Raw genomic sequence first — 10,857 nt, 5'->3', positions numbered from 1 at the left:
TTGGCTGAGCGATGATTTTATGCTAAATCTAACATTTTAGGGCACTCCGCGGGTCTTAAGCCAGCGCTGGGAGCTGTTGCTTGGTTGTTGGTGTTTGGGGGAGGAGTGGGGGGGGGGATTATTTTCTTTCTTTTTTAATAAAACCCTTTATGGGGTTTTTAATGATTCGGTTATGATTTGATGGGGAGGGGTGAGGAAGGCCCAGGGTAAGGGACTGGGGAGGGGGGGGTAGGAAAAGGCGGAAAAAGGCGGAACTTGCTGTTGTGTTTTGTCTCGGCTGCCAAGGGAGGGGAAGGCTCCCCCCCCACCGCCACCCGTCCCCCCCCCCTTACACACACCTCCCTCCCAGCGCAATTTGGGGCTCACGTGACCCCCCCGGACCAATCGGGCCGAGCCGTCGGTTTAACTATGTTTAATGTCAGATAGCAATAAAGTAGAAGCTTTCGGTCAGGCCCGCGGAAATGGGCGAGCACAACCTCCTTAATCCCGGCTTTGTGGGACCTCTGGTGAACATCCACACGGGAGACACCTTCTACTTCCCCAATTTCCGTGCCTCCGGAGGGCAGCTGCCCGGTTTGCCTTCCCTCTCTTACCCACGACGAGATAACGTCTGTTCCTTGCCCTGGGCATCCTCGGAACCCTGCAACGGGTACCCTCAACCCTACCTGGGGAGCCCCGTCTCCATTAACCCTTCCTTCGGCAGAGCCTGTGACCTCGCCCGAGTGGAGGAAAGCAAATGTTATTACCGGGAAACCTGCTCGGAAGCCAGCGGGCTAAAAAGGGAGGAGAGGGGCAGGGACAGTGCCTTGCTGCCCCTCGAATCTAGCCTCCCTACTGGCATGGGGGGCAATTTCAGCAAATATGACTATCCGAGCAGCGAAGCGGTGCCCCACGACCCTCCGTCCTGCCAGTCCTTGGAGTCAGACTCCAGCTCGTCCTTGCTCAATGAAGGGAATAAAGGCACGACCGGAGAAGCTGGGGGTCTGGTGTCCCCCCTGAACCAAGGCAGCACTTTAGGCAACGGTGGTAAGACCCGGGAAAGAGGGTCTTGAGGGCGCGGGGGGGCTTGGGCTTTCTTTATCATTCTTTTACTTATTTATTTAGGGTGAAGGGAGTCTTGGTTGGGAAGTGGACGATTCGGGGGGCTTCTTCACGGTGTAATTCATGGGCTCGGGGATGGGGAGCGACGTGCCTATGTGTGCTGAGACCACTAGGGGTAGCACCGAAATCCCGAATGTTTTATTAGGTGGTGCTTCTTTTAAAAGAAAAGGCAATAAACATGTAAATATCCCATTAAAAAAAAAGGGGGGGGGGGGGCAAAAAGAAAGAGGGAAGAGAGAGGCTCAGGGAAGTGGTTTCGCATCCCTGCCCGACGCTGCCCAACGTCCGGCCGCTTTTGGGGGACATCTGTTGGAGAGAAGGGTGGAGAAGAGGGTGGGATGCTTAAACAGCCCCCCACGGCCTTCAGAGTTGGCACTGGGGTGGAGGTTCCCTCCTGTTAGCGGGGCCGGAGCGGCTGTGGAACCATTCCCGGGGTGTTCCAGGCTTGTCGCCCGCTGCCTGTTCGCCCTTTGCTGCGTGTCTCGGTTATAAAGCTCCCTCCCTTTCCCTTTTTTCCCTCTTCCCACGCATCACTCGTGGCCCTGGGGAGGAGGCTGGGAGCATCCCTCAGCACCCACGGCCAAAAAAGCTGGAGAACAGCTCTGGCGCAGAGAAGTGGTGCTGGGAGGATCCCTTTTATTTTTCCTTCTTTCTTTTCTGTATTTCTCGAGGGAACAGGTTGCAACTTTAGGAGGAGAGGGTCGAATTTTTCCCTTGCCAAGCACTCAATTCTCGCCTCCCCCCCTCTTGCCAGGTGCTCCTTGGTACCCGATGCACACACGATCCCGGAAAAAACGAAAACCCTATTCCAAGCTGCAGCTGGCAGAGCTGGAAGGGGAGTTCATGGTCAATGAATTCATTACTCGCCAAAGAAGGAGGGAGCTCTCAGATCGATTAAACCTGAGCGACCAGCAGGTGAAGATCTGGTTCCAGAACCGGCGGATGAAAAAGAAAAGACTCCTCCTGAGAGAGCAAGCCCTTTCTTTCTTCTAAAGTTTGCAAAACGTCCGTGTCGGGTATTAAAACAACCCCCTCTCGCCCCCAAAATACCAACAAAAATACCCCACATAGACTCTAGCGTTCACCCGAGCTGCCGGGACTTCACCTGATCACTCTTAATCTCCTCCACCACCCTTCCCTCCCCAGAAATCAATGAATAAAGACATAATATTAATAAATAACCAAGTTTCCCTTAAAAATGAAACCCGACAGCGAGGAAAACCAATATAGAGATATATTCATTATGATAACAATCCATCTTCTCCGCCGGGACGGCTTCCAGAGATGCTCGGAGAGATGAAGGGGAGGTTTTGAGCTCGACTTTAGCCGCTTTGCCTTGGCCAGCAGCACAGGTAGGGTTTCCGTGCAGCGACGGGCACCGTCGGGGGCCACCGCTCCCATTACCCCCGCCCTCCTCCTTCCATCCATCCCCACCCGGCTTTGATTTGGGTTAAGGATGACCAGGGTGGACCCTGGATCCTTCTCCTGGGCTGTCTCGCAGGGTTTAGGGCTGGATTGGTGTTTGGAGGGGGGGGAAATAGCCAAAATGAAAGGACAAAGAGGGAGAAAATATAGGGAAGGGGCTGGGAGATGCTATTGTGAAGGACCGGCCCCGCATCCTGGTGGAAGATTCTGAGTGCATGGGATGACCCAAGATGTGCTTTTCTCTTCCTAAATTGAGGGTCTGTGGCTAATCAGGGTCTTCAGGCTTAATGAGGATCTCTAGGATCGATGAGGATCTTTGGGATCAGTTAAGACCTCTAGGATTTATAAGGATCTCTGGGATTTATCCCTAGGAAGAGGCGAGAGAGACAAAGGCTGTGTATATATCCGCTGTATATGGTATAGATCTATAGACTATATGAGCTCTGTGTCTCACACCATGTCCCTGAGAGGCTTCCAGGCAGGCGCTCAGCTTGTCCTCAATGCTGGAATATCAGGAGAAGGAAAATTCGCAGCCCTCCCTACTAGAAAACACTCCCAGGAAAAAGAAAAGACGAAGTGAGGAGGAGGAAAACTCAATTTCCTTCCGCATAAATTGAGCTTTTGGAAGCTTTTTTTGTGTGTTTATTTTTTTTTTTACTTTCATTTTTTTATTCCTCTCCCCAAAATCGCTTTTTTTCTGCACTAGCCCCGAATTATACCTTCCTTCCTAAAAATAGAGGAGGTATTTCTTTGCCGCAGCTCAGCTGACGAGGGAGTGTGCGCTGCTTTGGCTGCGTTTATTAATGACAGTGTAGGAAAATGTCCCTTTTATGTTTCATGCACCCTCAGCTGCTCAGAGCCTGCTGGGTCAGAGCGAGTCGCATCTCTCCTTCTTCGAGGATGCTTTGTCGCTAAGCTGCTCCTTTCTCCACATGGAAAGAAAAAAAAACAGACCCCAAACCCAGGAGATTTTGGTGTTTTTTAAGGGGGAAAAAAAAAATCTCATTCATCTGTTTTAATCTCTTCAGGCTTAAATTAAACCCCTGCGGATTTTCAACGAGGGCGATGCTATTTTATTTGACCTCCCCCAGAAGTCCTGCGACAGACACAAGCCTCATCTTTAAGATATTTTGGTCTTTGGGGGGCTGAGGGAGGGGTTGCCAACTCTGTCTGGATTTTCTCTTGCTTTTTATCCCGTTCATGACGGTAGAGAAGGGTCTGGTTGGATGAGAAGCGGGGGGGTGAAGGTGTTTTTTTTTATCCCTTTGCTCGGATTTCCTGGGTGGAAATCCACCGATTTTGGTGATCTCTTCTCAGGTCCTGTGTTCAAGGCGCTTTGAGTTCGGGGAGGAAAGGAAGAGAGGCAGGCGACGGGGGGAAAGCAGGGAGCTTAGGAAGCTTTGCCCGCGTGGGAAATTGTAATTTAGAACTAAAAAGGGAGGAAAATAGGATTTTATTTAATTCAGGTGGAAGGGGGAGAGGGGGCGGCGGAGCAGCAGCCCGGTGCTTTGCCGCGCCGCGCTTTGCTCCATTCGTTTTATATCGAAGAGAGGGGGGGTGGTGTGTGGGGATTAATTTTATGGCAAAGCAGCGTTTTCTGGGAAGTCTGGATGCTCACCACGTGCTCCTGCTTCCCCGCGTTCATGGTCATGACCAGCGGAGCCCAGGAATGCTTTTATTTACGAGCTGCAAAGGATGGAGCCGAACCCTTGAAAGAAAGGGGGCAAAAAAATCAACCCTTCTTGGGCTGAAAAACAAAACATTTCCTTCGGCTTTCTTTCCACAGACATCCCCCCCCTCTCCCCCGCCTCCATCCACATCCCTCCTCCGTCTCCTTTCCCCCGATTTCCCCCTTTAATTCTCTCATCCCCAACCAGGGATGAGTCGCAGCTTTATTTCCTTTCACATGTTTTTGTAAAGGGAATTCCCTCTGCCCTCTGTCTCCTTGAACTCTGGCTCCAGGCGAGGGTCCCCTTCTTCTCTTGCCCTCCCCTCCCAAAAGCTGCCGCGGAGGGTATCGCCTGTCGCGATACTGTGCAATAGGATGTGTTAAAACACAAGTATCGAGAGACCTCTCTCTAGATGCTCCAGCTCAACCTTGTGCAATTAAAGGAGTAAGACGATGCGGAGGAATGTAAAGTACTTGGGGTGGGAGGTAGTCGAGAGGGTGTGGAGGGTGGTGGTCGTGGTGGGGGGATTTGGAGGGGTTGTCATGATTTTGGGTGCTTTCGGAGTATCCTTGTTGCTGATCTGGCTCCCCAGAGGGTGACTTCGGACTGTGAAGTGCGATGGGGTCTAAGGGAGCCGGGCGGGGGGTCGGGGTGGGGGGGGATATATAATTCCGTGGGGAAAAGGACAAAATTCATCCCCCGGGTTTTGCCGAGCTGAGCTTCCCACGGTGCCCCCCTACCCTGGTCCCGTGGAGGCAGCGGTGGGGATGGAGGCCGGAGTGCGAGGAAGGTGGGAATGAGGGTGAGTTACGGTGTGATGTCAGGGATGTTGTGTTGGATTTCAAGCCCACCATCCCAAAAAACAAATCAATCCGTTTCGTTATTCTTCACCCACCGAGGGGCTCTTGTACCACCAACCCTCCCCAAACTCCCCCTCTCCGCCTCCCCCTTTTTCCCTCCCATATCCTCCCCCAAAACAAAGGCCGAGGCACCAGCAACCAACCCCTGGGGGGGGAGGGAAAAAACACCCAAGGAAATGGAAATTGATGCAATATTTTCTTCCAGCTCGCTTTAAAACACAAACAAACGAGGCGGCTCGGTGGGATTTCTGTTGGTCCCGTGTTTGTTCTCCGTGTACGTGACGTTGTTTTCTCTGCTTGTGTTCCTTAGTCTAGGTGATGGTGGTTTCAATATGCATCCTCCACCCTGTAGTCCAGATGTAATGCCTCTTTACCTCAAGCTGTTCTATGTAGGGTCTATGCAAATGTCTGTTCTAGCACGTTCCAGCTTTATAGAGTCATGTAAAAAAGTTGCTTCATACTAATAACGAGAAGGAAAAGGACACACAAACACACAGAAAAAAAAAGGAGAATGTATTCTGATGTCATTTCTTGATAATAAAGAAAATTACCCCAAATATCTCCTTGCTGATTTATTGTTTGCTACTTAAAATCAGGATTAAGTTGGAAGGTTAATAAAAGAACAAGTATATATATATGTATATACACTTATCAGCTGGCTTCAGCCTCTGTGGCTTTTAGATCATCTCTTGGTTTAAACAACAATAATCATCAAGAAGTAATTAAATTAATGTGTTTTTTAAAACGGATAAATCTCACTTGCTGCCTGGGTGTAAAGGTAATGAGGAAAAATCCTGGGGGAAGGGGAAAAAAACCCCAAACCCAAGAAGTTAAATCTTCCAATTGCTGCTTCCAGGAGTTGCTCTGGTGCTCGGAGCACCAACTGGAAGCAAAACTGCACAGAAATGGGGTTTATATTCTTTGATTTCAGTGGGGGAGATTAAATATGGCCTCGTTTGGGATTCGTTTGTCTCCAGAGCAGGGCGCGGGGGGACTGTTTTAACTCTCCTGGAAGCAGCTCCTTGCCCAAGGGGCTGCCAAGATCGCTATGGGAAAAGCGATGGGGATGAGGATTCTGTATGGAACCAGAGGAATGGCCAAGAAATCCTGTCTTTAAGACGGGGAAGAGACGTGGAAGCACAGCTCTTAGGCTGGGAATGTATTCGGCCGGGGTTAGTCTGGGGAGTGCAGAGGCTCGTTGGGACGATGATGGGAATCAGCGCTCGGGTTTCTGCGTCTCCTCCATCTAAATTCCAGGCGAATTCATTTAATAAGAGAGGGGGAAAAAATAAAATGAAGCACCCAAACCACACACCAACTCATAAAAAAAATAGAGAGAAGGAGGGGGGAAAAAAATCAACCCCAAACAAGCCCATCAGGCCAATTTAAATAAATTAGATTATGATTTCCTCGATCTCTCTCTAAGCGGAGATTTGTCTGTAATGGATTGGTGCTGTGGATGACAGAGAATTCCCAGAGCCGGGAATAATTACAATTAAAAAGGAAGAGGGGGAAAAAAAGCTTTTAGAAGATCGATAAGGGGTTTTCATTAAAGAAATGCCAAAGGAAAGCACGGTAGGGGCTAGGCAGGATGAATTGATCCTTCCCCACCCTAAATCCCGGCCGTGTTCAGTAATCCCCAGCTCAGCCCAGCATCCAGTATGGAAGCAACGGACCTGAGCCCCAGGCTGATGGAGTTAGGATCAATTTCTTTGCGAAAAAACCACATGATCAAGACAAATTCATCTGTCTGCACACACCACACACACCCTTTCTCTGACAAAATTCCCCTATCGAGAGTGGATACACTCAGGGTCCCCCACATTGGAAGAGATTCATCCAGCCCTGGGCGTTTCTGTCTCCTATTCCAGGGTCTGTTTGATTCAAACAGGAGGAAAGGGAGAGAGCAAATATTTCTGTGGCACTGGGCCCCACTTCTCCTCCTTGCAGCAGCAACATCTAACCATCCCGCTCCCAAGAGATTCAAGTTTGGGGCAATATGCAGGGCTTGAAGGTTTTCCAGAGAGGGAAAATTCACTTTTTTCCGTGTCATAGTTACTTTATAACTTGGCTTTTATTTTTTGACAAGGGTTCAGGCCCTTTCCTTCTGTTTCTCCTGCTTAGGGAGACTAAATGTACAAATATATTGCACAAACAGACTCAAGTTGGACTTTAATCTACTTTTATTCCTTTTTTCCCCCTCTGTCCCTGCACCAAACTGGCAGGAAAATGGGCAAGGAGGAGGAGGAGGAATTATGCCCAAGTCTGAGTGCTACGGGGTGACATAAATTGTGTGTGTGGCAAGTTGCTTCACCTTGAGCAGGAATAGTTGGATTTCCAAAGACATTCGAACCCGAAAAAAAATAGATAAAACTTATTTATTGCCAGCGAGTGGATAGAACAAATTGTTGCTTCGCCATAAAAAAAATCCCTCTTATTTCTGGGCTGGTTTCTGTTTTTATTCAGCTGCGTATTTCATCGCTCCGGCTTTGGAAATGAGTTCGTTAGCGAGAGGAGAAAACCTTCATCCCTTTAATTATGGGGAGTATTTCCAGCCTTAATGGGCAAGGAGCGAGGTGGTATTTCACAGCCACTGAGGAGATGGGGGGGGGATAAAGAAAGGGGGGGGGGAAATAGCAATAAAAGGAATAATAAAATCGCAGGAAATATTTATAACGAAGGGTCCATTTTAGCGATTTATTCCTGTTTCGCTGCTCTCGGCGTATCCTTAAGGCAAAGCAGGAATACACAAAGGGTATTTTAAGATTGCCCCCCCCCCAGCCCAGCCAGGAGATAGGTTCTTGACACCTTCGTGCCGAAGAAATGGCTGATTTCTTTGAACTCACCTCCCTGCCCCGACTTCAGCGCCTGGCTCGTTTCAAAGCCATTAAGGAGCCGCTCCAAGGACGGTTTAGTCCTTGAGCAATTGCCAAAATCAAGGCAAGAAAGTCTCAATTCTTTTCTCCCGCTCCTCATGTCCTCACCATCCCCTTTTTTTCTGAGCCAAATCGGGGATGTGTGTGAGTGTGATGCCCAAATCCAAGTGGATTTTGAGCCAAATAACTCCTGGGGAGGTTTGGCACCCAAATTCAGGTGGTTTTGCAGAAGGAAATACAGGGGAATTACAAACGATAGAAAAATAAAGGAGCAAATCAACTCGGCCACGCTATCGACGCCCAAGTTGTTGCTTTAGTCTGGAGTGGAGGGAGCTGGAAACAATTTTCCCCCTCCTTTACGTCCCCAAAATGAAGAGTAAAGGCTCAGCCCATATGCCGTGGACTGCTATAGGCAGTGGGTGACCCACAAAGGTGTCCCCAGCCTTGGTGGGCCCTGAGGACCTGGTCAAGGTTGTGCAACAGAAGCGAGGTCAAAGGCGCTGTGGGTGCCATGGGGGGATGTGGGAGACACCCTGGTTGGCTGGACATCGCTGGAGGCTGGGGGTGTTGGTGCTGCTGGTTGCTGCTTGGTAAATGGGGGAAAAGACAAGGAGGATATTAAGGATTTGGGCTGAATCCAGCATCTTGGAGATGCCAATGGAAATATTTTTGGCATTGTCTCTTCTAAATCCACATCTGCGGGTCCCAAAAAACGGACAAAGGCAAAGCATCTACTTGTACTTGCCTTTTTTTGGGGGGGAGGGAGGGGTTGCAGCTTAAAATATCTCATTAATTAGCAATGCATACATAATAATCCAAATTACAGCTACAAGGATTGCATTTTCCTTCTCCCCGACTGTGCGTGTGCGGCTCAAGCTTCTTCCTTTGCCTAATTTCGTGAGAGATTAACTATTTGTTTCTTCCCCAGTGCTGTCAGAGGATCTCCCTCCCCCCGCCCCCCTTCTCCTTATTATTAATGTGCCCAAGAATGCCTCCTCTCTTTGGTCCCGACTCGGGGTGGGGTGGTGGTGGTGTTCATAAATATAAAATAAACACAGAGTGGGAATAATTAGCAGCATTTATCAGCATCTGGCCACCCACCCCACTTTGAGACCTTCCAGACCCTGCCAGAAGAAAATGAAGTGCGTGGCAAGTAATTAGTTTTAAGCATAATCATTGCGACTGGAAACTTATAGGTAAAGCCTAATGAAGTGCAGAGGAGGGAGAAAAGGAGTGGGGGGGGGAAGGGAGAAGGGAAAGGGAGGGAAAAAAGGGAAAAAGTTTTTTTTTATTGCTTGGTAGGTAGCAAGGAGACACAGCGATATTTTATTGTGGAGGGAATAAATTAATTAATATATCTGCAGCCAGCTCCGCGGCTGACTGCATTTAAAGGAGATATATGTAGCCAGTCTCCGCGGTGTTGTTAACAAGAGTGATAATAAAGATGAAAAGGATAAAGAAAGATAAAAAAGATCTCTCGGCTTCTGCTCCTCGCCGCGGATTTTCTAATGGCTGCGTCTTGTGCTCTCCACAGATTCCCTTTCCTCCCCCCACACACATCTACTCCCCACCCCCTTCTCTCTATCCCCCCCCCCCCGCCTTAAGGCAGACTTCATTAAGTGACTTGATTTTCATGTTGCTCAAATAGGAAATAAAGATCCGCGCCCCTCGCCCCCCAATAAATCTCCTATTAACGAGCCTTCTCCTCAGCTCGAGGGGAGAAGGGAGGGGGGAAATTTTGGTGTTTGTTTTTTTTTCCCCTATTTCAATTAAAAAAAAAAAATCATTTTCGAAACTCCAATGTTTTCCCCGCCTAGAAATTTAATTAATTAGGTTTTGGGTTTGTTTTTTTCCTGTGCTTTTGTGGTAGCAGAAACCCTCGAGTTTCTCATCTCTCGCCCAGCCAAAGCAAACCAACTACAGCTCATATATTGGTCAGGCTGGAATCTGATTTTATTCTCCTGAAATCCACGTTCAAATATCTACCTGTAATTCATTCTTTCTCTCTTTCTTCCTTCCTTTCTTTCTCTCTGTCTCTCATTCTTTCATTCCTTCCTTCTCTCTTTCTCTTTTTTTATCTTTCCTCTCTTTCCTTCTTTCTTTCTTTCTTTCTTTCTTTCTTTCTTTCTTTCTTTCTTTCTTTCTTTCTTTCTTTCCTTCTTTCCTTCTTTCTTTCTTTCTTTCTCTTTCTTTCTTTCTTTCTTTCTTTCTTTCTTTCTTTCTTTCTTTCTTTCTTTCTTTCTTTCTTTCTTTCTTTCTTTCTTTCTTTCTTTCTCTCTTTCTTTCTCTCTTTCTTTCTTTCCTTCTTTCCTTTCTTTCTTTCTCTCTCTCTTTCTTTCTTTCTTTCCTTCTTTCCTTTCTTTCTTTCTCTCTCTCTTTCTCCCCCTTTCTCCCCCTTTCTCTCCCTTTCTCTCCCTTTCTCTCTTTCTTTTTTTCCATTCCCGAGAATTTCAGCTTTAATTTTAGCCGAACACCAGCACGGAGAAGACATAAACCATCAGGACAGTTCGTTATAAACCCATTCGCCAAAATGAATTCATTGTAAAAAAGATTGGGGGGGGGAAATCCTATTAATATTCATCATTTCCCCCCACGCACACGCACTACACTCCTGAGCCTCCCAAACCCACGAGAAGTGCAGATAATTATAGAGAGTGTGGAAATTCATTTTATTTTTATGATTAACCACTGAACTATTATGAGGTGAGAGGAGACACCGCAGAAGGAGAGAGCTTTTTTTCTTTTTGAAAGGCCAAAAAAAACTAAGGGCTGGAAAAGATGGAAAAGTACAGTCTGAGACCCAAGGTAGCAGTGAGGAACGCCGGGAAGGCTTCAGGTCTAGTAAAAGGAGGTGGAAAAGGGGAAAAGAAGGGGAAAGAGGGAAAAATAAAGGCCATACATACCTCACCTTTCAATTTCTTAAGG

The 10,857-nt window shown here is 48.0% G+C and overlaps 1 protein-coding gene across 1 annotated transcript; it reads left to right on the top strand.

Annotated features, from left to right (window-relative positions):
* The first annotated feature begins 451 nt into the window (after positions 1 to 451).
* On the top strand, positions 452 to 2,282 carry HOXC12 (homeobox C12). Its single transcript, XM_064140978.1, has 2 exons — positions 452 to 1,026; positions 1,856 to 2,282. The coding sequence occupies exons 1-2, from the start codon at positions 462 to 464 to the stop codon at positions 2,092 to 2,094; spliced, it is 804 nt and encodes a 267-aa protein (XP_063997048.1). The 5' UTR covers positions 452 to 461; the 3' UTR covers positions 2,095 to 2,282.
* Positions 2,283 to 10,857: the final 8,575 nt, after the last annotated feature.

The sequence above is a fragment of the Pogoniulus pusillus genome, unplaced genomic scaffold, assembly GCF_015220805.1.
Source record: "Pogoniulus pusillus isolate bPogPus1 unplaced genomic scaffold, bPogPus1.pri S76, whole genome shotgun sequence".
Taxonomy (NCBI): domain Eukaryota; kingdom Metazoa; phylum Chordata; class Aves; order Piciformes; family Lybiidae; genus Pogoniulus; species Pogoniulus pusillus.
Note: the sequence above shows the minus strand (reverse complement) of the source record. Positions and strands in the feature narration are given on the sequence as shown.